Source organism: Gopherus flavomarginatus, chromosome 12 (genome assembly GCF_025201925.1).
Source record: "Gopherus flavomarginatus isolate rGopFla2 chromosome 12, rGopFla2.mat.asm, whole genome shotgun sequence".
Lineage (NCBI taxonomy): Eukaryota > Metazoa > Chordata > Testudines > Testudinidae > Gopherus > Gopherus flavomarginatus.
In genome coordinates, this window is record NC_066628.1 from 43,719,710 (window position 1) to 43,747,068 (window position 27,359).

The following is a 27,359-nucleotide window of genomic DNA, read 5'->3' on the forward strand; positions in this document are numbered from 1 at the left end:
ACACTCAATGTAATTTTGACTATATGCGATTTTCACTTTACACGCTGACAGTAGAATGTAACCCCAGCGTAAGATGAGACTCGCCTGTAAAGCAGTTTGTAAGTTAAATCCTTGTCTCATTAATTTGTTTTGACACCGTTATGAAATAAATCTAAAACTGCTAATTCATTTTTGTTCCTGCTCTTTACCATTGGCGTCTAGTCAGTCCATAGAAACAACATAAGTGCAAATTGTTTACTTCCTTTGGAGTAGAATAAGTTGCCAAATAAAATAGATATTTTCAGCTTCTTCTCATTGTAAATCTCCTTTGATAAATCTTATGTTTTCAGGCTTCCTCTTATATTGGTTGGAAACAAATCTGATCTAGTGGAATATAGCAGTATGGAGACCATCCTTCCCATTATGAACCAATACACAGAGATAGAAACTTGCGTAGAGGTATGCTCCTACATTTTGGAATTAATTCTGAGTGAATAACAAGTACCACATTGCTGCCAAGTTTATACTTTAACTTTTTCGATTGTAGTAGTGATAGAGCAACTCAAAATTACTACATTGTTTGTATCGCAGTAGTGCTAAGACGCTGCAACTGAGCTGGAGCTAGTCCCCGCTGAGCTAGTCATTGCAAACACATAGCTCTCAAATTTTTTTCAAAGGACCATATTTCCCTTCTTTTCAAAGGACCATTTAGACACCCAAAGAAGTGGTGAAATATTCAGAAGGATTAACTAACTAATTTAAAGTCTTCTTTTTCAGTGTTCAGCCAAAAACTTGAAGAATATATCTGAGCTATTCTATTATGCACAGAAAGCTGTTTTACATCCCACAGGGCCTCTCTATTGTCCAGAGGAAAAAGAGGTATTTGTTTCTTTTTAAACCAATATGTGTGTGTAGTTGTAATAAACTTAGTTCTGCCAAAGACAGTTGGCAAGACAGTTAGGTTAAAATAGTAAAATATTTTTGCCTTTTTGCTTTTTATGCTACTTCCACCCCAGTAGATTTTTTCTTCTTTGATTATTTCTCTGTGTTGGTCATCGTGTGCCAGCTCCCTTATGCCTGTAGTCTGTGACGTTAATCAGAGCTGTGACTTTTACTAAGTCCTGTGTGGGAGAATGTTGCAGGATGTTCAGTTTTACTTCCCAATTAATTACATGTACAAACAATTGCAAATTGATTTTCAGATTTGATTTGGTCATGGTTGTACAATTATGCCAAATGTAATCCGATATAATCTGGTTCCAGATTCTTTCTCCGTTAACGCAGATGTACATTCTGAGTAACTCTGTTTACTTCAGGCTATTTACTCCAGTGTCATGGAAAGCAAAATTATTTCAGAGCACTCTTGTGAGACCTTGATAAGAGCGCTTCAGAAAGATGAGTGCATATTTTTTCTAGTGTTCTAGTAACAGCCGTAGCTAGTTTCTTAGTACACAAGGAAACTAATTAAATGGATTCCCCGGGTACATGTGGATTTTTATAGTAGTAATAATATAGGTTGCAATTAATAGGGGCACTTGATTTATCACTTATTGTGGATTGTCACTTCATCTTGAACTGTGGAGAAAGCCACTCGGTCTCAAACACTGAGTAATAGAAAGCCACAAAATAATCGCTGCTTGACTTCGCACATCCTGATTTTGCCTGGTGCTGTTGTGTAGTGACATTGTATCACCACAGTGCAATTAGTGTCATCATCCCTTTTCTTTCTCCCTCACTCCTCACCATGGCTGGCAGTCGGAGAAGAGTTTTCTCTCTTCTCTTTTTTCCCCTCACCATCTTATTTATTGGGAGGGAATTCCCTATCTTTTTCTATTTTCTCTCTCACCTGGGAGCAAACTCATCAGCCTTTCCTCTCCCAGGCTGTTGGTCCATATGCTCAGTACTTTGTCTAATAGATGAGAGAGGACAGTTAAAATTACTGTGATTGGCCCCAGGGTTCTTCCTGAAACCCTCCCTAAACCAGTTGAACATGGATCAGGTGCCTGTTCAATAACGGTTCACTGTGGCTCTAGAGCCAGTGAATTGAATTTATTTTTTGTGTGGAATGTCCATTTAAGATGCCTTATTAGATTTATCTTCATTGATACACAAAAGATTCTTCTCTAGTCTGATCACATAAATAGACTTTAATTTTCGAATTAGAAGTAGAATCATAGAAACATAGGCCTGGAAGGGACTTAAAGTGGTCATCTAGTCCATCCTGCAGTGCTGAGGTAGGATTAAGTATACCTAGACCATCCGTGACATGTGTTTGTTTAACTTGTTCTTAAAAGCCTTCAGTGACAGGGATTCCTCAGCCTCCCTTGGAAGTCTGTTCCAGTGCTTAACCATCCTTATAACTAGAAAGTTTTTTCCTAATATCCAACCTAAATCTCCATTGCTGGTGATGAATCCGATTATTTCTTTTTGTATCTTCAGTGGACCTGGAGAAACACTGATCACCATCCTTTTCATAACAGCCTTTAACATATTTGAAGACTGTTATCAGGTTTCCCCCTCAGTTTTCTTTACTCAAGACTAAACATGCCCAGTTCTTTCAATCTTTCCTTATGGGTCATATTTTCTAAACCTCTTATTGTTGTTCCTTGCTTGTGGATTAATGTATTATCTTAAAACATAAATATTTTAAAAGACGATCATACAGGGGCTGAGCAAGGGCATAATAGTCTAATGCAGTGGTTTTTAACCTTTTTCTATTTGCGGAGCCATTTTTCAAACAGAGGTGCGGACCCCTTTGGAAATCTTAGATGTGATCTGCAGACCCTCAAGGGTCTGCGGAGCCCAGGTTGAAAACCACAGTGCTATGGTAATGACAACCTTTCACAGACCTCCTAGATAGTCTGCAGACAACCTCCCCCACACTTCCACCAACCGGCGTCTGCAGACCACAGGTTGAAAACTACTTGTCTAATGCACCTCAGCGTACATTAGGAAAGGCTTGGAAAATGATTTTCTTCAAATTTCTGTCGTCAAATTTAGTTTTTAAAAACTTTTTACATCACAATAAGGCAACAAATACAGAAAACTGTTTTTGGATATTTGTATTTTTGGATACTTTTGGATTGTTCAGCCTGAAGAGAGAGAGTCAAGATTTTATATAATTGAATTTAAGGACGTTTAATATCAAAAATGACTTCTTTGTAATCTTTTTCGGAATATAAGTTTACTCTTGCCGGGTTTTGCTGTTTCTTATATTTATTAATTTTCTAGGTGCCCATTCTGAAAATCTAAAACAAACCAAACATTAAATTGTCAGTATCTATTTGAATTCTGTTTAATGCTCTCTTGTGTTGTTAGTGTGATTATTTTCATGTTCAAGCAAAAAAAAAATAAATAAAAATGTAATTTTCCTGTGAAAGTGGGTCCTAATTTCTCTCTTGATCTGTAGATGAAACCTGCCTGTATAAAAGCTCTGACTCGCATCTTCAGAATCTCTGATCAGGATAATGATGGCACTCTCAGTGATGCAGAGCTCAACTTCTTTCAGGTATCTCCCTACTATTTTTTTTATCACCCCCTATTTTCTCCATACTGAGTACATGGTAGCTCAGCTCTAGAATACTATCAAAACAAGTTGAGGTGACTGGTAACGTTTGGATACCTATTTTTAATTGTGAAATTGCGCACTGGCTAGATTGTGCCATTTTAGGCACTGCCCTGTGCTTGGGGACTGACTTGACCAAAATTTCTCCTTGAGTTATAGGAGAGCCAGTACAATGGGCACTGTACCACATAGCAAATAGGTGCATTATGTACTATTCTTCCTGCTGATGTGGATTTAGGGAAAGGCCATAGGCCTTGTTCCTCTTGGGAAACTGTTACCATCTTCACTGTCTCCACTGGGATTGTGCTTTTAGTCCTGTGTGTAGTTGTGGCGGAAGTCTCTTTGCACGCTCCCACTGGGTAGCGCAAAATCTTGCCCTATATAAATCATCTTTGTATTGTTGATGCCCATAACAGATACTGGGCCTCATTCTTCTTGAATGCTGGTCTAAAACCAGGAGTTATTCCCCTGAAGTCAATGGAATGACACTGGCGTAAAATGAGTGAGATGAAAATCAGGTGTAATGTTTCAGATACCGAACTACATTTAACCTTAAGTATTAAAGCTAAGAAATGGAATGCAGAGTTAAAGCTTCTCCTCAAACCTGAATTCACATTATTGTGGCTAGCTATTGCTAAGATTGTAACTCAGTTGAATGTCCTGCATTTGTCAGTTTAAACTGGCAACACTTTGCTTGAAAAACTAAAAAGAGTTTTTCTACATCTCTCTACCTCTACTGATTAGTGCGGGTTTAAATACAGTCCTGAGGTTCCCCGGTATTGCATTTGTTTCCTTAAACACCTGTTCCTCTCTAGGTGGCTGTGATTCTTTAACAGTCTTGGAAACTGAAGCAAATAATAGATACCCTGTCTTGTTTTGCTCTTACGTGGGAGCAGTACCAACGAGCAAGGAACTGTCCTGCCTGCTTTGCTTTAATTTAAAGTCTGCTTGAATTGTCCCTACCATTAAATTAACATAGCTTTTAAGGCTGCACTTTGAGCAGGACATGCTGCATGACTGACTTAGTATCAGTGTTTCTAATATGCGCTTTCTTTGTTTGTTAGAGAATTTGTTTTAATACTCCACTAGCGCCTCAAGCATTGGAAGATGTAAAGAATGTAGTCAGAAAAAATCTAAGTGATGGAGTTGCTGATAATGGATTAACATTAAAAGGTAGGTATTGTTTGAAGAGAGACATTTAAAGTTGATACAAGATAAAAGTCCATATGTAATCTATTGTTAAAGGAGGGAAGAGGAATTGAAATAGGATTTCAGTTTTTTGCTCCCTTGGCAACAAGAGTTGATCATAACTTGGCTGTGGCATGGGATAAAGTGAGGAATAATGGGGGAGAAAGAAATGGTGTTCCAATGGAGAATGCTTAAGGGACCAAAATGTCTGAATTAAGTGTGCTGATTCTAAGAAATTCCCTCTTGGGCAAATTCTATAGTTTCCATTTAGAATAGGCTATTTGGTTAGTTTTTACCAGAGTGAGCACTAGCATAGATAAAAGTGTTGGTTCCCACCAGCATTTTAATGACTGCTTCGTAGATCTGTTCGGAGTAAGTGGTAAAAATTAAAGGTGATATCTTTTCTACTGCTTGTGGGAGCTGCAACTGTGAAAGCAAAAGTGAGAAATAGGGTGAAAACCTAATCTACACACAGCCTTAAAAAATCATGTGTGTATTGAACTGGGGGAGTAATCTCAGTTTTCAGAAAGACATGGAAAGTACGTAAGCAATTATCCTCAAATTTTGGCATAGGAAAACTAATACATGCTTCCGTGAAACTACTATTGAAGGTTGTCATTCTTTGTATGTTTAATGCAGACCGTATAAAAACTTTTAGCATGTTACAAATTAAAACCAGCTCTATAATAAAAATGCTGGCGCTAACACAGGAAACACATTTTAAGAAAATAATAATTTTTGGCGATCTGATTATAGAAGTATAATAGTACAAATTGAAGGTACAGAAAATGTCATATAGTCATTAAGATTGTATATATTCCGCACTGTGCTTTTATGTTTGTGTATTTTTTTTATATTCACTCAATGTAAAAAAAACAGCAGCTCTCAATGTAAATGTTAAATGTTTGAAAGCCTTCAAAATCTTAAGAATTATCATTTAATTTCAGGTTTTCTTTTTCTACATACACTTTTTATTCAGCGAGGAAGACATGAAACTACATGGACAGTATTACGCCGCTTTGGATATGATGATGACCTAGAGCTCACACCAGAGTATTTGTTTCCTCCGTACGTTTCAGCTGTTAATTTTCACATGTTAACTCTATATAGAACTTGTATGTCATGCCTTGGGATTGCTAAATCAACTACTTACTATACAAACACAACTCCCAACTTTGTCAGCAATATTTGCATTTACATAAACACATTATCGAGTATACAGTATATAATCTCTTGATGTATGTGTCACTTCAATTATTCATGTGCATTAAGGGCCTAATCCAATGCCCACAGAAGTAAATGGAAGTTCTTTCCAATTACTTCCTTGAGTATTGGATCAGACTTGGACCAGAATATCCTTTTATATAGAGCAAGTAGAAGGATAAAGGAATTCCAATTTCGGTATGTTACCAGAAATGTCTAAACGTTCATAGCGTCACCTAGTTTCACTGTGGGTTGCATATGGAGAGCAGAGGGACAAGTGATTTGCAGTACCAGATCAGACTCTGTTCGTTTCACTCCAGAATGCTGTCCCTGGCAGAGGTTCATATCTCACTCTTAAGAGGGAAGCAAACTTTTGTCTCTCTTAATGCCAGTTGTGCAAAAGGAATCACATGACGGAAGAAGGAAATTCTTTCCCTGAACACTGCAATCAGTTTATGACCAGAACATGGGACTTAATTATCCTTTGTCCAACTATGACAGGAGACACTGGATGTGGTTTAATTAGGGCACTATTTTATTCCTAAATATCAGGGAGTACCCAGCAGATAAATGTGCAGTGCAGGTAATTCCATAATCATTTACATATACTTGGGGGACGAGGACGCTACTGTCCACCTTCCCCTTCAACCATCTCGGTCCCCAGCCAACCTGCTGCTTGGACCTTGCCCCCCTCTCCCCCTCAAATGGAGGGTTAAGGGGACTGTAAAGGAGGGGCAGGAGCCTTGCTGTACCAGTCATAGGAGCCTGAAGTCCCCCATTTCCATTCCTTTTAAAAAAAACACAACATCCTTTAAATCCTTTACCAATCCATTTTATCTGATCACCATGTCCCTTCCCTACGGAGTAAGTGCGCTGGACATCCGTCCTACACATACATAATGAGTTGTGACATGATAACTTAACTCCCATTTCATGTTTGCCCCAACTAAGCCCCTGCCCACTGTGGAGAAGGAGTGAGGGGGGAACACTTGCCTTGGCCAATGTGGTGGTGAGGGAAAAAATTCCTTCCCAGTCCCCCAAGACTAAGCACCAATACCCACTGTGGATCATGACAAAACCCGGTATTTAGCTATGGCCATTGGTGGAAGGGTGGGTGCTACTCTATCTGGTCCAGGTAAAAGAGGGCTTTTCCTGCACTGGCATGGGCATAGGCCTAAATAGTCTCCCCTCTCTTCTGGTGATCTGAGGGGGATGGATCAGTGTCCCTGCTGACCTGGTTTGAAGCTGCTGCAGGAAGTGACTCTCTGAGTGTCTAGTCCTTAAACAGGCCACACATCTCCTATAAGCCCGCCAATAGCCCCAACTGCTTAATGTGTGCTGAGACCATTCTCTTGCCAGGCATAGTTACAAGTGGGATAGTTCTAAAACTGTCCAGCCCTTTTTATGACATTTAACTCCTTTAGGATGAGATTTTCAGAGGATCTGAAGGGAATTAGGTGCCTAAGTCACTTACTTTCTTTTGACTATCCCATACCTATTTCTTTCATAGAATGCTGCTGATATTCCTGTTCTATATGAAAGCGCCTTACATTACAGATGATTTTAGAATGCCTAGTAAACAGTGCTTGCTGTGTTTTCAGTGAAACAGAAAAGGAGCTGATTGCAAAACCACTAAATGCTATTTTCATATTTATTTCTTGGAAGAATTACATTTATTATGTGACTAATTTTTGGTTCTTTTTTTTTTTTAAAAATAGGCTAAAAATTCCTTCTGACTGCACAACAGAATTGAATCACCATGTGTATTTGTTTCTCCAAAGCACTTTTGATAAGCATGATTTGGTAAGATTTAGTCTGACTTAAGTGGTGCTTGTATAATGTTTTAATTGCTCTCTAAATCTTAACTCTTTGACTTGATCTGTACAACGGGATGTTTATCAACAAAATCCAACCCCTGATGTCCAGACATCCTTTTTACCTTCTATTAGGATTGGATTGAAGTTTATGAAGCTGAACCAATTGTATTTTTCAAACTCAAAGAATTAGGAGTCAATATTCCTCTTTAATGTGGCACAGGAAACTAAATCAATACTTAATATTGGGAGAGCCATCTTCCTTGGGTTTAAATTGTTCTGCGAGCAGGTAACATTAGTACCCCACACCATATAAAGTCTATACATGATGTCAATTTATCTCCTTCCTGGGACTAGGCTTTGTTAGCTCAAGTAACAGAATAAAACTCAGCGTAAGCTTTCTGCTGAAGCCTGGCAATTCCTTGGGTTTCCTGAAGGGCTTCCATGTTTCTTCTCCCAGTTTTCTTGGACTAAGGATCATGTTTCCCTCTGCTCTTGGAGTTGAACGGCCAGCACCAGTTACAATGTGGCAGCAGTTCTGTGAGGATTCTGACTCCTGACAAGTTGAGTCAACAGAACAGCTCGTCCTTATGCAGGGTCAGATTCTGCTACCCTTTTAAATGTGTTGATCAGTGATATTCCTAAACCAGGAAAAATGTTCTTACCATGTTGTGAAATTGTATTTAAAATATTTATTTTACACACCCAATCAAGAATGCTAGAAATGACAAATGCCTATGTAGGAATAAAGATTGACTAAGGCTTTAACAAAAGATCCAGTGTTTGGGGGGTTTGGACTTTTTCTCCATTTTATGTATTTAGGTTCTTAATTTAAAGGAATAGTTGTGACCCTTTGTCTGTCTGAGGCCTGTTCTGCACTAGAAATGTTTGTCGCATAGGGGGGCAATTTTTCTTTTAAACAACCCTTTTATACCAGCAAAAGCCCCAGGGGAGATGCAGTTACACTAGCAAAAGAGTCTTTTGTATATATAACTTATTTTGTTCAGGAAAGTGCATAAGTTGTACCAGCAGAAGCACTCATACGCCAGTATACGCAGCTGATATATTTATCCTTTCTAGTAAGGGGGGAGGGATAGCTCAGTGGTTTGAGCATTGGCCTGCTAAACCCAGGGTTGTGAGTTCAGTCCTTGAGGGGGCCACTTAGAGATGTGGGGCAAAATCAGTACTTTATCCTGCTAATGAAGGCAGGGGGCTTCCAGTTCTAGGAGATAGGTATATCTCCATATATTATAAGTCCCGAGAATCCTTTTAAAAAACTGATTGATTATCCACCTATTGTAAGTAAATCTTTAACATAGTTTTTATGGAATGAATGCTGCACAGGCCATTCAAATCCCATACAAGAAATACTTTACTTTTGCAGGTATGTTTTGGTGAGAATATTATTGGTCTCTGATGTATAACTATTTGCATATTTCCAGGATAGAGATTGTGCTTTGTCCCCTGATGAACTCAAAGATTTGTTCAAAGTCTTCCCTTATATACCATGGGGACCTGATGTCAACAACACTGTTTGTACAAATGAAAGAGGATGGATAACATACCAGGGGTTTCTTTCTCAGTGGACGTAAGTATGGTACATTATATGTTGCTGTTGCCCAGGAGTTACACTAGGACCTTACAGTGGCCTTACATTAGGACTTCATGTGATGTAATAACCTATTTTATTGCACATTTATATGTGTAGTTCTGAATATGCTATGCAAATCTTTTGTTTAAAAAAAATGAATAGTAAATCTAGTGAGGTAACCGAAAAAATCGTTCTAGAGTTAAAAATTTTTTGATGAATGTTGTCAGAGTGATCTGCTTCATTGAGTACTTTTAAATAACTGTGCTAATTAGTAAATAGATAGCACTGGCAGTGCTGCTGCTTAAATGTTTATAGCAAATGGGGTGCCAAAACTGTGGAGATCTACGTTAACGGATGAGTTCCTGAGACTGTTGTACTGTATTCAGAGAATTGAGAATTACAATCAAAGTTAGACACACAGCTCTTGTTTTAAAGGGAATAGGAAAGATTATTGCTATGGAGACTTGCTCAGTAAAACATTGTCCTTTCCATTTATGAAACCATGCTTTATTTGGAGCCAGAGGTTCTCCCTGAAATGCCTTGGTGACGTTTCAGTTTACTCCCTTAATGGGGTTTAGTCTGCATTATAAAGTTGTTGCACATGTTTGGCTCAGCTACCAGTGTCCCCAGGAGAGGCGTGCTGACTTCATGTGAATGGAAATTGAATTTTCTCGTACTATGGAGAAGAATGGTAATTCCTCAATAAGTTGGAGGTCATTCTCCAATAGGGCTTTCAGAGAAGTTCATATTATTTTTTTTGGCTGACTCCTTTTTGTTTATTGATTTGGAAACTTGCAATACATTTTCCAGAACTTTTATGTCTATCTTGTTTACATAACTGACTTATAGAGAAATTCACTTAAATATCTATCACTGATTTCAGGGGGCTCTGCTAGTTCAGTAGCAGACTAATATCACTGACTAGAGCGAGGTATAACATGGAAAGCATGTACAAGCTTCTCCATACTGCTCTGCCAATGCAAATCAATCCTGATCTCCAGCACCCTGAGTATACCAGTCTTGGTCCTTTCACTCACCTACCCAACCTCTGCCAATGTATTCCCATCCACCTGGATCTTGTCACTTGCTTCTCCTATCCAAACATTAACCAGCCATGTTAAATTACATGGTGTGCTTTTTATATGAGCATCCGTGCTTGAAGAGGCTAATCTGAAATCACTACATTTCTTCTTACTAGACCTACATAGGATTGAAATATAGGTCTCCAGAAATACTAACTTTCTGTGCCAACCAGCTGTTGTCACAATAATATTTAAGGGATGCATGTTATTTTTGGATTTTGTCTGTCAGTCCTGCTGTCCTGAAGCTCATTTGAGAGCATTGATAGGCAAGTCTCCAAAAATCCAGTTTGTTTGATTTACATAATTGCTAAATCAAACATAACCCTGTGCTTGCTATGTAATTAATGCATAGTTTATCAGTGTATCACCTATGAGAGAATTTTTGATATTTATCTAAGAAAAGCTATTGGATGATTCCATGTCAGGTACCACTTAAGTTTCCTTTGAATGTGACAAAGCACTTTAGAGAACTATCATCTAGGAACAGTATTGAGGACATTAACTATAAGATCCCATTTTAAAGCTTCCTGTTGAAGATCTGCTATTATGTAGAAAGGAAGCAAGCTAAAATGTTGAAGAATTGACCAAAGCAATAGAGCTTTTGGAGCCACTGTGTGGCCTGCTGCTCAGAGAACTACAGGCTGTTCTGGAATTTGGGCAGTGTCCTGTGATCACTGCTTCAGGACTCTCACCGAAATTTGGAAATCTGCCTGAAGTAGTATGATCATTAAGAGTCATTAATTGTCACCCTCTTAATAATTAGTCGATATTTTCTCTATATATACCTCCTGTAAACATTAAAGATGTTACTGTCTTCTGTTTGCGTTCCTCTTGACAATGAGTTGGGAATACAGACGGGGAGCAATCACATTCATTTTGCGATGTGGAAAGCATTGTGTACATGGTCTGCACGAGTGGGTTGATCTTAGCAGGGGCTGCCCTCATAGTATCATGGGTTCATTACATTAATAAAACTGGGGCCATTTAACTTTCAAACACATGTGTTCTCATTACTGTATGGCACCAGAACACTTTGCTTTTGCCAGATGTAATACATAGGGCACAAGTACTTTTAATAGAAATCTGGAATGGTGGATGTTGGCAATTCAGGAATGATTGTTTTGGAATTTCCCCCCTCCCCCTTTTTTCCCGCCTTAGGCTAACCACATATTTAGATGTACAGCGCTGCCTGGAGTACTTGGGCTATTTAGGCTATTCAATACTCACAGAGCAAGAGTCTCAAGCATCAGCAATTACAGGTAATTATCTGAAATGTTGTTTATACAGTTTGAGAGCTTATTTTAAAAGATCAGTTTCATACGCCCAATTGCCAAGTAGTAAATTGAGTTTAAATGAAATGTCTTGTGTGTTTTTTTCCTCCTTTACGCTTAGAATGCAGGCATATTTTGAAAAGCAAGAATATCCTGGAGAGCATTCTAGTTTGTTTATAAAAGGTTAAAAAAAAAAAAAGTATTTGACTTTTTATAAATGGTGCGTCATATGAAAAGACTGTCTTGATTCCTGTTGAATTAGTTTGCATTTTGTTCACTTGAACTTTTTTTAAAAGCGTGTGCCACTGGGATATTAAAGACTTTAATTACAGATGTTTCAAATATGATTTAAGTAATTTAACTGTTCCTCTGTAGGAATTTTAATTTTTTTTTTTAAAGTAACTAGAGATAAAAAGATAGACCTCCAGAAAAAGCAGACTCAAAGGAATGTGTTCAGATGTAATGTTATTGGGATGAAAGGCTGTGGGAAAAGCGGTGTTCTACAGGCACTTCTTGGAAGAAATCTAATGGTAAGAAACATTTTCTTTTTAATATAAGTTGTAATTGAAAAATATCAAGAGTTAAGTTTAGGCAACAAAACTCTGTTGACAGCATGCATCTGCCTTAGAACTTTACTTGTTAGCTCTAAAGTTTGGAAGACCCATCATGGATTGCAGAATTTTACAGATTATCAAGTAAGTGAATAGATATGACAATCAAGCATACTGCCTTGCAAAATGTGCTTTGTTCATTTCCTTTTACATTAGTAGTTTTAATTTTAATCTTAGATATTTCATGACTGACAACAGCTACAGGTTTACTAGCATACTAATAGCATACTAACTTCCTAATAAAAGACTTCACCATAGTTCTCTGATACTAAGAATGCTCAACTGTATAGGAATCTGAAAAATTATTTAAATACAGTTTTTATTGTCTAATCTTTAAATTCTGTGTGTTTTCAGAGACAGAGGCAAATACGCGCAGAACACAAATCTTACTATGCGATGAATACAGTCTATGTATATGGGCAAGAAAAATACTTGCTGGTAAGACTTACATCATGGTTGCGCGCACGCGCGCGCACACACACACACACACACACACACACACACACACACACACATTTTTGAATGTAGATGTGCAGCGTGATAATATGCCATCGTGTACCAGCAATGCCCCTCTGCCATGTACATTGGCCAAACCAGACAGTCTCTATGCAAAAGAATAAATGGACACAAATCTGACATCAATAATTGTAACATTCAAAAATCAGTAGGAGAACCCTTCAATCTCCCTGGACACTCAATTACAGACTTAAAAGTGGCAATTCTTCAACAAAAAAAACTTCAGAAACAGACTCCAACGAGAAACTGCAGAACTGGAATTAATTTGGAAACAGGACACCATCAAATTAGGCATGAATAAAGACTGGGAATGGATGGGTCACTACAAAAACTAATTTCCCTCTGCTGATACGCACATCTTCTTGCCAACTGTTTGAAATAAGCCACCTTGATTACATTGGCCTCATTAGCACTACAAAAGTGATTTCCACCCTTTCTTGTCAACTATTGAGAATAGCCACTTCCACCGTAATTGGACTGGCTTGTTAGCACTGACCCACCCACCCTACTTGGCAAGGCAACTCCCATCTTTTCATATGCTGTGTATTTATACCTCCTGTCATGGTATAATTCCCCACTCTGAACCTTAGCGTCCAAAAGATGGGGTACCAGCTTGAATTCCTCTAAGCTCAGTTACTAGCTTAGTACTTGTAGCGCTGCCACCAACCAGGAATTCCAGTGCCTGGTACACTCTGGTGTCCCCAAAACCTTGCCCGGGGACCCCCCAAGACCCAGTCCCTCTGGATCTTAACACAAGGAAAGTAAACCCTTTCCCTCACCGTTGCCTCTCCCAGGCTTCCCCTCCCTGGGTTACCCTGGAAGATCCCTGTGATTCTAACTCCTTGAATCTTAAAACAGAGAGGAAAATCCACCTTCCCCCCTCCTTCTCTCTCCCCCTCCCAGATTCTCCCTAAGAGAGAAAGTAATCCTAACACAGAGAGAAATTAACCTTTCTCTCCCCCTTCCCTCCTTTCTCCCCACCAATTCCCTGGTGGATCCAGACTCAGTCCCCTGGGGTCTCACCAGAATAAAAAAACAATCAGGTTCTTAAACAAGAAAAGCTTTTAATTAAAAAAGGAAAAACAGTAAAAATTATCTTTGTAAATTTAAGGTGGAATATGTTACAGGGTCTTTCAGCTATAGACACTGGGAATACCCTCCCAGCCTAAGTATACAAGTACAAATTAAAATCTTTTCAGCAAAATACCAATTTGAACTCCTCCCAGCCAAATACACATTTGCAAATAAAGAAAACAACCATAAGCCTAACTCGCTTTATCTACCTAGTACTCACTATTCTGAACTTACAAGAGCCTGTATTGGAGAGCTTGGAGAGAAACCTGGTTGCACATCTGATCCCTCTGAGCCCCTAGAGTGAACAACAACCAAAAACTAACAACACACACACAAACTTCTCTCCCTCAAGATTTGAAAGTATCCTGTCCTCTGATTGGTCCTCTGGTCAGGTGACAGCCAGGCTCACTGTTCTTGTTAACCCTTTCCAGGTAAAAGAGATATGAAGCACTTTTGTTCTATTAACTCTTACTTATCTGTTTATGACACCTCCCTACTGTATTTGCCACTCCATGCATCTGATGAAGTGGGTTTTAGCCCACGAAAGCTTGTGCCCAATTAAATTTTAGTCTCTAAGGTGCCACAACGACCACTCATTGTTTTTGCTGATACAGACTAACCCAGCTACCACTCTGAAAGCTATCAGATGGATGATAGTTAAGTTAACCCTTGAAACACTGGCAATGATACATTTGGCAGACAAATTAGTGCTTAAGATGTATTTAATCTTCAACAGGTGAAGATCTCTGACGATTGGAAATACACTTTAACATTTGTTTTAATGTAGTTCATTCATTATCATTGGAATGCTCCCTTGTTTTGCAAGTTCTTGTTTAGTCCTTTGTTCAGTGGTTTTGACTCTAGAATGAGAACCAGATTGAATGGGAATATAAGGCATTATGTGGTATAAGAAAATATTTCTTTATGCTGAGAGTATTTTCGTTGCCTGCAGATGTGGTAGTAGCAGGTCGTGTGCTAGCTTGTTGGCACATTCTCTGTATTATTTTGAGCTTGAATAACCCTAATAGGAAATTTTAAAATAAAAAATAAATCAAAACAGAAGAGGAAGTTATGCAATGAATTTCATAATATCAAAACTTTTTTCTTTCTTTTTCAGCTACATGATGTTAGTGAATCTGAATTTTTAAGTGATGCTGAGACCATATGTGATGCTGTTTGCTTGGTGTATGATGTCACTAATCCTAAATCCTTTGAATACTGTGCTAGGATTTTTAAGGTTTGTATCTTTTGTACGTATCTCATTATACTGGTTAACCAGAGGAGAAATACATGTTCACTTTCAGTTATCAGCATTCCTGACTGACTGAGTTGGGCACCAGAAGTGAATCCGACTCCTGCATGATTGCTGATTATATGCAACTGATGCATTTAAAAATGCAGTAAGAATTCGGTGGGCTTCTGTCACTAATGCCTGGCTATGGTTTAGCTGCCTGTGCAGAACACTCTGCTTCTAGATTTGTGCTTAGCTAAGCCTTTGAATGCTTGATGTTGCCACAAGAAACAATAATAATAGGCTATTCCATGTTGTTTGAACACATGAACTCATGTTTATCTCAATATTTTTCTTTAAATTTACAGCAACACTTCATGGACAGCAGAATACCTTGCTTAGTGGTAGCTGCAAAGTCAGACCTACATGAAGTTAAACAAGAATATAGCACTTCCCCTGCTGACTTCTGCAAGAAACACAAAATGCCTCCACCACAAGCCTTTACTTGTAACACTGTTGATATACCGAGTAAGGATATCTTTGTTAAACTGACAACAATGGCCATGTATCCGTAAGTAGTCAAGCATTATAGTTTTCATACTGCATGGATCATGACAACACTGCATGCCATTCTTAATCAAGAGGATGGAACTCTCTGCCTCATTTGAGTTGTTTAGCAACAGAGAGAGGTGCTAGTGATATCAGTGATTTAGAAGGTTCCATTAATCCAATAGACACACAGTTCTGTTCATGTGTGCATACATAACTCATTGCTGTTAATCATTGTCAGTGGGGGACTGTAAGCATATGCAGAAGAGACTAGGCTCCCATATGTCATAACTACTAGTCTAGTGAGTTTATTAATGTAATAATATTAATAATAGTGTATAATTACTACAAAGTGTCTTAACAGTAACAGTGAGTGCAATCAAGATATAATATTTATATAATATGCGCCTGAGTTTCAAAGGTACCGAGCACGCACACTTTCCACTGACTTAATACTGAATTGCAGGTGCTCAGCACTTTTGAGTCCCTGTTTAGATCTAGAACTCTGGACAGGAATGGTGGCTTTTGAATGGCTATTGGTGATGTTATGCCCCTATCATCTTATATCCAGTAGATGCATGAGTCTGAGAGCAATAACATAAACAAGTGCCTTTCTGGGAGATTACTTTAAGACTGAAAGTTACTGAGACTACAGTCATGTACCACATTACTGGGAAAGTGACATCTAGTATTTTTCTGTTTTCTTACCTACCAAATGGTAATCAATATTTGATGAACCGACACAACGTTGTCCAAATTTTATAACACTTAGCAATGAGATGCAATCCATGTTCTACTAAAATGGTAAAATCCTAGCATATTTGTAGCAATTTATTTTAGGTATATAGAAATGTATCTTAAATATTCACCAAATTACACATTCACAGTGTGCCCTATTGGTTGTTTAAAGCAATGAAAGTAACCACTGAGATGAATGACCTTGGTAATATTTTCAAGTCATAGTCATAAAAAAATAAAATTGACTTACCTAACAATTATTGTAATTCAGATCCGGAGACCATTAGGGTTCATAATATTACTTAGTGTACAGTAATTCCCTAGAAACACACTGAGGTTTCATTGGTTAATAATACCTATGTAGGACATGTTGTTAATAATGTTTGTACCTTTGTTTCACAAATCTATTAGATATTACATATTTTATATGGTGCCCAAATATATATATTTGTCAGACTTCAGATTTAATGTATTTAAGATTACATTGCTTCTCACTAAGCATCTCACTCTGTTGCTAAGCAAACTTTACATCCCTCTTTATTTGGTAGGTGGAGCTTTATGTATGGTGGTGCACTAGACATATATTATTAAATAACAGATGGATTCTAGTATGACAGCTGGCATTGGCTTTAAAATGAAAGAGAAATAATGTCATCTTCACCCAGAAATCTGGATTTTAATAATAGGTTCTCTTGAATTAGATCAGTAAGGTTTCTGTTTTGTTTTCTACTTTGGTTTATTTGGTAGTGCTGGAATATTAGGACATTTAAAATTGTATGTGGCATTGAGTATTTGTTTGTCATATAAATATCCCTTATTCCTCCCTGGTTTTCAAGCATGTGTATATTAGTTGGGCGGGAGGGGGGCGGTGTGTGGAAAATGGGTTATTTGTGTCACTTTATAAAGTAAAATGTGTTCTGTTACTGAGTGATAGAAAATGTGACTTCTTCAATTTTACTTTCCTTTGATTGAGAAGAGGGTGTTATCTACTGCTGTGCAGACACATTCCATTAAACCTTTGATACTTTGTTCCTGAAGACAGATATAACAAACATTTTTATTAATGTTTGCATTTTTTAGTTTTTATCTGTGTAGGAGGAGGCATTTGCCAGTGTGTCATGTAGACTTAAAACATCTGCACAGCTTTAGTCTACCCTTGTCTCCCCGTCTGACCTTTCTTTTCCATTTTCAGATGTAACTAATTTATTCCTAAATCTCTTGGTTTTGGCACAGCCCTAATATGTGCCTGATTTAATGAGCAAGATCTCAACACGTGTCCTTCTGTGTGTTTTCGCAGCCATGCCCGATTACGCTGTATGTGCGCCTGCAACAGGTGTACATTTTGCATCTGTCAGAACTTCCTCAACTCAGACTTGCTGCAATCTGTAAAGAACAAACTCTTCACTGCAGTTCTTAACAGGTCCTTAACTTTATTTACTAGGTACCAGGCGTGCTTTTAAAAATACTTAAAAAAAAAAAAAAAAAAAAAAAAAAAAAGGAAAAAAAACAATTGATAACCTTATATGATGCAGATTTTCACTCCATATCCACCAGACAGAGGCTTCTCTTAATATTTGCAGTAAATTTAGTCAAGTTTTATGACCTCTTTAACTTAAAAGTATAGTTGACCACTGAGGGCTTAATCTAATAGTAATGTATTGAAGCATTGCCAACTTGATGCTCAACTCAGCCAATTAGATGGTAGCAAATATTGAAGAATTAGACCTATAATTTTAGGTAGATAGTCATGAATGAAAAACTATTAACGTTTTAAAATCTGTTTAGTACTGAATAATATATAAAACATCTATGTAGTGTGAATTAGATCTGTATATCTCTTAGACATTAATTTTAGAAATTCATTTTAGGTAAGGTATTGTTGCAGGCAAAAGTAAGGCTTATGTAGAGCAGTACTATTCAGTGTAATTATGTTTATAATACAATTCATACCACTTAGCTTTGTGGGAGTTAATACAAAACACATTTTACTGATCTTCAGTCTGTACAGATTAGTGGATATGATGTGAAGAAATCTGCAGCTTTAACAACCAGCTCCTCTTGAACAAAACACAACCTGTTTATACACTTTAAGAAAATTAGCCACTGTAGAAAACTTTGAACCACCCAAACACTCAGATATTTTGGAAAAAATAATTGATAAATAAACATTAACATGTTTTCGATAACAGATAATGTTTTCATAATAGAAAACAGTGCTGCATCTTGTCTGTCTTGTGCTGCAGGCTGTGTTTGTTAAACCCTTGTCTTTGACACGCACAAATTACTAACAGCTGAAATTCTGTCATCTTGGCCCAGCAAATGAATGGGAGTTCAAACTGAACAATAATTCTGTAGTTCAGTGGTATCATGTTCCATATTTTTCTTGGAGTGACAGATGGTTGTGATATGCATCTTGGAAGGTCAGGATTAGAATGCATTCTTTTATATCCTGAAAGTGTTGTTGTGTTGCATGTTTTGTGTGATACCTTTTGTTAGTTTCAGATCATTATAGTCATAAAACAAAGTAGGCATATGCAGGCTGTACATATACAAGGGCTCTGATGGTATTTCTGATTTGTGTGTAGAGAGTATGAAGAAAGTTCTAGTGAAATGTACCTTTTTAGAGTTCAGTGCACAACTGATAACAGTACAGTGTGAATTTATAGAAGAGAAACATTTTAGCTCAGAAAATTAAGATTGTCGATTTAGAAATGACAATTGTTCATTCATGTTGCATCTTTTCTACATAAATTGTCCCTCAAACAAATCCCCTTGAAACTTGTCCCCACTCATGTATTCTATCCCAACCACACAGCCAATTTAACACACTTGAAAATCCCAGAAAACAGCAACTCTTCAGAGTCCTCAGTAGGAAGGCTGTGACCGCCCTAAGGGGGTAAGGGGGTTGCATAATCCATACCCCATTCCCCTTTCAAAATAGTCATGGATAGTTGTCCCTGTTTCTTAGCTACATGCTGCTTCTTCCCCTTGCTGCTTTCCTATTTGAGAATCCTCATCAGATCCCTAACTAGATTGATCCAAGATAATAGTAGAGGCTTTGGCTGATGTGCTATCCTCTATGGGCCAGTGCAATCACCCTAGCCCTTGACACTGTACAGTAGGGAATCATAAGCACCAGAATATGCCACCTTCTCTGTGACAGGCTTGTAATTTAGGAGGAGGATAATTTATGGAAGAGCTTCTGCCCTAACCACGTTGGAAAAAATGTTTGCTTGGTATGATCTGTTGTATGGATCATTTACGTAAAGCGAATTGTCTTTACTGTAGGTGTCCAGCCCACCAATATATTCATCTAACCAGCTCCCCTCCTTTCTAGCTTTTCCTTTTCCTCCCACAGCATTTCCGTACTGAACCCCTAAGGATCATGGGATACATAGTTTGACACAGTCTCCCCATACTTCAGCAGAGTGAACTGAGTAGTGTGTACGTAAATAAATGTATTTTAAAGAAAAATAGAGCTAAGATCTTTGTTCATTCTCATAAATATTGTTCCATAAAATGAAACCAGAGATTGGCCTTTAATTATAGACTAACAAGGAGAGCCACTGGAGGTGAAAATTTAAAGAACATTTTCGTAGGGGAAATAAGGTATTTAAAGAAAGATATATTACGAGGGAACATTATTTGATGTCTGTTTAATGTTTATAAAACAGAACAGCCTCAACAGAAAATGCATTTGAATTAAGAAGTTTATAAAATGCAGTTGTTATGCCTTGTATGGTTTTCTCTGCTTGCTTCTACAGCTGCTTACCCATAAGTCAGAAAGTCAGGCAAAACATTACTTAACTAATAAGCAAAGAGGCTTGTCTGAGTGGAGAACCTACTGTCATGATCCCCCTTTCACTCCCAAAATATTAACCCTCTAGATAGCAGAGGAATGCATGATTAATCTAAACTGAACTGAATTTAGATTTAACCTCTAATTGTTATTGTTAGCTGGTGTTGCTAGTTAATGTTTATATATAATCATGATGACAAACATACTATTTTGTAATAATCTTTAATAGTCCAAACCCAGCAATTAACGCAATAGCAGTGATTTTATGCAAATGAAAAATCCTGCATCTATGTTCAACGTCTCTTGAGTCTGACTCTCTTCATGGATTCTTTGGGGATTTCCTAGCTTAGCAGAAAAACAAATTGAGAGAAATGTGGAAGTTTATCCATTTGCTGTGTCTGTTATGGAGGAGCAGGATTGTTGGTTTGAACTACCCAGGATCCTTGTTCATAGATTCCACTAGGAAGACGGCACTGCATTCCAAACACTGCTGATTGCATGTGTGAGAGAAAGCACTTGTTCGTATGTTGTTGTAGTTTTATATTTTTAATTTGTTCTTTCCTTTAGGTGTTCATTTTCATTTGTCTGGCTGGCATTCGCTCTCCTTTTACTACATTATTTTACCTCTTTTTAAAAACCTTTTTTAACCATCAATTTGGGGTGTTTTTTTTTTTTAAACTATACTGCATCTATTTGGAATGTTCAATGAGATTTTTTCATTCTTTCTGCTCTGTTGGTTTTAAATCATTCATTCATCTTGTTTCTCTTATACAATAGCTGCATTTTACTCTGGCAATTGAGTTTATGGTTAAAAACAAGATGTTTATAGTAATTCTTATGCATGAGAATTAAGATGATTCCTTCCATCAGGGAGATTTTTTCAGTTAAGTTTAATTCTTAGGTTCTGAAATTGAAATAGTGTAAACAAGAGTGGGGTTTTATTTAACTTTTTAAAAAAAAATCTTGCACATAAAAACATTATTTCAACAGTTTTAGGATTTGTTCATACAGTTTCAATTGCCTGTAAAACCCTCCTTCGATGAAACCCAATCTGGAAAAAGCACTATTTACTAACTGTAATAGAGAAAAGAGTAGCTCTCTGAATCCAATATAAGTATTTAGACTTTATAGAATAGTGCACTTACATTTTTAGGCAATATGTTCTTACAGCCTTCCAAAATCACCATAAAAATCTGTTAAATTATACAGGCAAAGAAAAAAATGTATTCACTTTTACCATGAAGATGTTGATGAAAATTAATGTTCTTTTATTGACCATTTCCTACCACTCATTATGGGCTATAGCCAAGCAGAATTTTGCAAAGCTATGCTAATACACTGTTTTACAAATGGAGTATCTTGAACTGGCTTTTTGCATTGCCTCAGACATTGTGTGTGCACTAAAATGCACTTGTTGCTTTTCATATTTTAGATAGCAAATGGGGAAAAAATTCTAATATCCAGAATGTGTTTACAACAGAGAAAATTATGTGCCTAAATGTAATATTTAAATGAAAGCTGCAGCAAATTGCATGTATACTTAGTGTGTTTTTATTTTAAATTCAGTTGCTTAACAACTTGTGGCTAAAACATATTGTGTGTCAAAGTAAACTGCTGTTGCTTGCTGTTTTAACTTCTTATTTATCATTTGGTGTGAGTATCCATATGGCTGGTCCATTTCCATCATGACAAGGTGGTGTTGACCCCATCTGCTACTCTTTTTATATTCTTTGCCAGTTAGCATGTGGATAATTTTTGGAGATTTTTTTTTATAATTAAGATTATCTTCCCAAAGTTGGGATTTTTCTGCTACTAATGTTGATTAAAAAGGTTGTCTGTTGGCCCACAGCTCAACTGGTTCCCATGTGAAATTAATAGGCATGCTCAGTTAATATCTTGCTTACTTGTGATGCTAACTTCTTGTGAGTTGTTAAAGTCTGTTAAAAGAAACACTGTTCTAGACCGCAACATATGTCACTAATAGCAGGTGATAAAACAGCTACTTGCCTCAATGTTTAGGGACAATTTGAATCAAAGTTCTGTGCTTTTTCTTTCCAAATTATTTTTAAACCTGGGTTCTGTTTCTAAATGTAACGTGGAGCAAATGTGTCTTAACATAGAAATCTTATTTTGGAAGCTTAATAAACTACAGGAAGTTGACTAGCTACATCCTATTACTAGCAGGCAAGATCTCATAAAACTCTGCATCAGTTTCTAGTTCTAATTTAGGATAATCTTTCTCTTCTTGTTTAAGATAGGGACCAAATTCTTCCCGCATTTAGAGTTAGTGGAAGTATCTATTAGTGACTAACTGACACTAGTATAATAGCTTCTGACATACCATTTATACATTATAGATTCCTAATCTCTCACACATCATTTTAAAATTTTGAAATGTTATTTTAATATATTTGGCTTGCCTATGTATTTGAGAACAGAAGAAACTCCTAAAATGTGAAAGCTTTCTTTGATACTGATATGGAAGCTGTTGATTTTGGGACAAAATGTCATGTGGTATAACCACAGTAAAGTTGAAGGGGTTATATCAGAAATGAAACGTCCCCTTTTTATTATTTGGGGTTATTTTCATAAGAGATGTGAGTATGGCACTGAGGTGTGGAAAGATTCCATTGGCTGTGTACTCTGATTGTTATGGAACATTTGTAAGTAAAGGCTGGGACTTTCAGAGGAGCCCAAAAGAATTGGATACCCAAGTCCCACTGAATTCTGGTTGGTTCTGGACTCCTAACTCCCTTAGGTTCCCTTGGAAGAATTTCTGCCAAAAAGTACAGGGGATGATCGAGTTCCCATTGAAGTCAATAGAAGGACTCCTATTGGTTTCAGTGGGCAAGGGCTTGGGCCTTAGAGTTTGGTCAGGTTAATTTAGTTAAAGGAAAAGCTGCTTTACCCTTAGCCTTAGATTAAATGGAGAAAAAAATGCTATGCTATGAGTGAGTCATTAAATTCTCTGATGCTTTGACATGGGAATAGGATTTTGGCATGATCATAAGACTACATTAATTGCTTTTAAAGGTACATGATCACTTTTAACCATGCTCAATAACTTTCTTTTGTAATGCTTCTTAAATGTTCACATGTGCAGAAATGTTGTAAAAGGCCAAACTATTCATTGGAAATAGTAGTAAATACAGACTTGAACGATAGATGGAGCTTCAGTAGACAAGCTGAGATGCATCTAAATTAAACAAGTGTAGATTCACACTTTTAAACTGATGCATTTAAAATATATATGTAAATATTTTGTCAGATAATTTCAAAAAATTTTGAGCTGTTTTGTCAAAAACATACATCCTTCAAAGTTTGTGTGTATACACACATACTGTTCTATATTTTAAGGAGTTTTGAAACTGAGGTTTTAGTGTACATATTTACTCTACAAAAACATTTTAAAGTTACATTTTCTTAACATACAGACTTGACCCAACAGTAGTAAAGGAAATTCATCAGAATTAGAGTTAATGCTCCTGTATTAACATAGCCTATTTTGCTGAAGTACTGCAATTAGGGTATGTTTTCATTACAGAAAGGTGTTCTTAACTTAGGTTAGCTAATTTGGGTTAAAATAGCAGCTTGGCTAGTAACACAGGTTAGCAACTCAAATTCAACCCCAGCATCCCTTATAGGTTTAACTCAAGCTGCAAACCTGAGTTAAAAGATGAGTTCCTGTGTCTTTGCTACTATTTTAGCTTGAGTTAGCTAACCTGGGTTAAGAACATACCTTTTTTTAGTGTTTTGCAGTGTACAGTGTAAGGTGTACTGCACTATCCTGGGGTAAAATAAAAGTCAAGAAGGATGGGTTTTCGGCTTCTATAGCAGCTTCCTTTCTCTTGTTGGTTAATGCTACAGCCTCCTAGGTCTTTAAGCATGCTCTTATTTTGTGTTTACTTTAGTTATCTAGCTAGCCATTGAACAAATTCCTGTTTTTATATGTTAAGTTTTTAACAACTGCACAAAAGCAAAGGATTAGATGAAAACAAATTAGCAGCTGAATTCAGCTTGTGTGAGATGTAAGTGTGGCATGCATTGAGTCACTTCCTATTTGAACCATGCTATGAACTGCAAACTGTGCATATGTGTAAAAAAGGTTAAGACTCCATATAGATGAGTTGGGTGCCATGCTGTTAGCAGACGAGGAGAGCAGTATTATTCATCAGGTGCACGCCGTCAGCTCTGTAGAAGATTCCATCTTCATGGAGTCATCTCTTGATCCACATATACTTGAAGACAGGTAACAATATCCTTACTGGGATGATCTTGTCATTTTTCCCTTTCAAAAGAACAACCAAACTACTTGATATCTAGTTCTGAGATATTTTGTAGAAATTCGTTGTGGGAACTAATGCTTGCAAGAAACCGTGAGTTTGGTCTGTTCAAGATCATAATCTCGCAGGGAGCTTTCGAATAAGAATATGAATTTGGAGAGCAGATGTGAGTGTTTGTTCATATGCTGCATTTCACTTCAGTAGAAATAAACAGAAGAACCCATATCTGTTCTGCAGCATGTGATACCCTAGTATGCAAATTTATAAGTACAATATATACAGGACCTGTTATTACTATAAATGTTTGCTAAACAATATTTTACACTGGTTTGTATGTTGTGGTAACAACAATTACACAATCCATGTTTTATAAAGCAGCATGATAGTTCTGTAATTCGTACTGTATAGTCAGCTAACTCTGTTTTGCACATGGTATACGCACAGAATAACTATATACGCCTTGTGCTGTAACTGCTTTTAAAGCTTCCACCCAGTAACCCATTATAAAAATATACAAGCTATATAAACTCAGCTATATTACGCAGGTTCTCTAAATCACCTCCATAACAATTAGTTTGAAACTTGGTGTGCTTTAAATTTAAGATCATTGTAATAACTTTTAACGCTTTATCTACTCCTTTATGGTAAGCTGTCATACTTGAGACTCTTGAAGATGGCTAGCAGGGTTTAACTGAGCATGCTCACAAACTTTATTTGTGGTATCTGGGAGATGTGGGTCATTGGCTGTATCTATCTTGTCATGAATAATATGGCTTTTTATGTCATCCAACCACTCTCATCCTATTGTTTCATTGTTTCTTTTTCTGTCTGTCGCTCACTGCCTGTTCCACTAGCATGTCGTTCTCTTAACAGTTTTCGATTTAGTACCCGTTCCTTTTTTTGTGATTATATATTGGGGAGGGATTTGCAAATTGTCATTGTTGTGGTTCTAGCTTTTGGAGAAGTATTACTAGTCACTTGTCAGTTAACTGCTTGCAAAGCACTCTAAATAACTGGTAGTACAACATTGCTTGGAAGGTTTCATTCTGAAAAGCAGAAATATGTGAAAAATATTATCTTACTAATATTTCACTGTGCTGGGATATTTGCTCACTCTGGATGGGCAATTAATTATTTGTAGCTGCTTTCCCTTATGGAGTAGTTTTTGCTGCTGTCAAATAAGTCAGTTCTGCCCTCGCCCAATTCACAGCTGACTAATGGCTTGATCCTGCAGCCCTCTTCACTTGCATAGTATCTTTGATTTCAGTGGGACTTTCTAATGTGATCAAGGGCTGCAGCATCAGGTCCTGAGCCTTTAAGAGAAGTATAAATGCTTGCATTGATTAAAACTTTGTAACCCTAGTGTTGTGCTGCTTAAGCGTGACAAGTGTTGTTAATAAATTTCCAAAAGCAGATTTTTATTTGACGAATTGCCTGACATTCCTGTCATGAAATTAATTAAATTATTTATCTTTTTAAATTGCAGGCATGTGACACAAGCAGACCTCAAAAGTTCCACATTTTGGCTTCGAGCGAGTTTTGGTGCTACAGTCTTTGCAGTTTTGGGTTTTGCCATGTACAGAGCATTATTAAAACAGCGATGATCTGAAAAGCAGTACCTGGCCCCTACCAAATAAAAATAAATTATGTATATTCTGAATGCTTTAAATTCTGCTAGAAATATTTATATATGCAGAGTTACTTTATTAATATTTGTAATTCGTGCATAAGAGTCTTTTAAATGAAAGCTATAACTACAGTATTGCATAATGTGTGGAAAAAATTGCGTCGTAACAGCCAACTAAAATGGTTTAATTTGTAAGGCCAAAAGGGAATGTTGTAAATAAACTGTATATATAAGGCAGTAAGACATTGCTTCCCAAAAAGTTGTTAGAAATACTGTTCTTAGATGTTTCAGCATAGTGAGAGTGTATAATTGGAATTAATTTTCAGTAGAATAGGTTCAACTCAAGGATCATACTTGCTCAAGGATGACTTATTTATTTCATATGCATCTGAAGTTCGTTTTTGGGACTACAAGCTATACAAGGCAGAATATGTGGCTGGCTTTCTTTTTCTTTTTTAACTGAAGAGCCACCCAGTTTACCCACTGAGCTATATTTTAAGGAAAAAGTTACTGTGGCAGATGTGGCCTAATGATTTTGTATGTTACATGACCTGTGACATGTTTAACTGTCTGAGATGCCTCTTTTAAAAGAAAAAAGTAAACTTTAAAAACTGCCAGACAGACTTCATCTGCTTTGTGTAATTCTGTATTGCTTCACTTTCCACTGTTTTATAGCCCTTTCAAATCTGATGGAAAACAGTTTGTATATTATAAATGTTTATAATTCAAAAAGTGTTGCTGTTTAATTCCTCATTATAAATCATTCTTCTAAAAGCTGTGTACGGGGTAGAACTAACATCGTACACAGTGCTTACTCTACTTTAGTGTGTATTAGTTGCATGGTTCACAGTGGGTTATATACCTATTTAGAATTATCTTTAGACAGCACCTTTTTTAATGGATCAAGTAATCTAATGAATATAAAATCCTCATGACAAACCTATATTTTCCATTGCCGGCCTTTTCAAGTATTTCAATAAATAACTGTGTACTGTGCTTTGTCTTGATATCTTTATTTTTTAATTAAAGGTATTGTTGATTGTAAAAACCTACTCTTCATCACAGAGAATACTGTAGCAGCCCTTTAAGCTGTCAAGATGTAAATGTCTTGGATACATTGATTCTTCTGGCTTACAGTCACTCCAGTTACTCCTGATTTTCACCAGAGGAAGACAGGATTGGGTACTAAGCTCCACTGAAACAAGAGACTATATTGCCAATTCAAACTTTCTCCATCA

General features: G+C 37.0%; 1 protein-coding gene across 4 annotated transcripts in view; it reads left to right on the top strand.

Moving 5' to 3' along the window:
• The window catches only part of RHOT1 (ras homolog family member T1), a 42,799-nt gene extending 15,682 nt beyond the window's left edge, over positions 1-27,117 (top strand). For 2 of the 4 annotated variants that reach the window (XM_050920771.1, XM_050920770.1), the window contains exons 7-20: positions 330-438; positions 757-858; positions 3,389-3,487; positions 4,609-4,717; positions 5,680-5,800; positions 7,654-7,738; positions 9,192-9,337; positions 11,581-11,681; positions 12,093-12,223; positions 12,659-12,742; positions 15,012-15,131; positions 15,494-15,696; positions 17,710-17,832; positions 25,981-27,117. In XM_050920771.1, coding sequence (XP_050776728.1) covers positions 330-438; positions 757-858; positions 3,389-3,487; positions 4,609-4,717; positions 5,680-5,800; positions 7,654-7,738; positions 9,192-9,337; positions 11,581-11,681; positions 12,093-12,223; positions 12,659-12,742; positions 15,012-15,131; positions 15,494-15,696; positions 17,710-17,832; positions 25,981-26,098 — 1,651 coding nt within the window. In that variant the 3' untranslated portion in view covers positions 26,099-27,117. The remainder of the gene's footprint in view (positions 1-329; positions 439-756; positions 859-3,388; positions 3,488-4,608; positions 4,718-5,679; positions 5,801-7,653; positions 7,739-9,191; positions 9,338-11,580; positions 11,682-12,092; positions 12,224-12,658; positions 12,743-15,011; positions 15,132-15,493; positions 15,697-17,709; positions 17,833-25,980) is intronic. The other 2 variants (XM_050920774.1, XM_050920773.1) reach the window with 1 other exon arrangement.
• Positions 27,118-27,359: the final 242 nt, after the last annotated feature.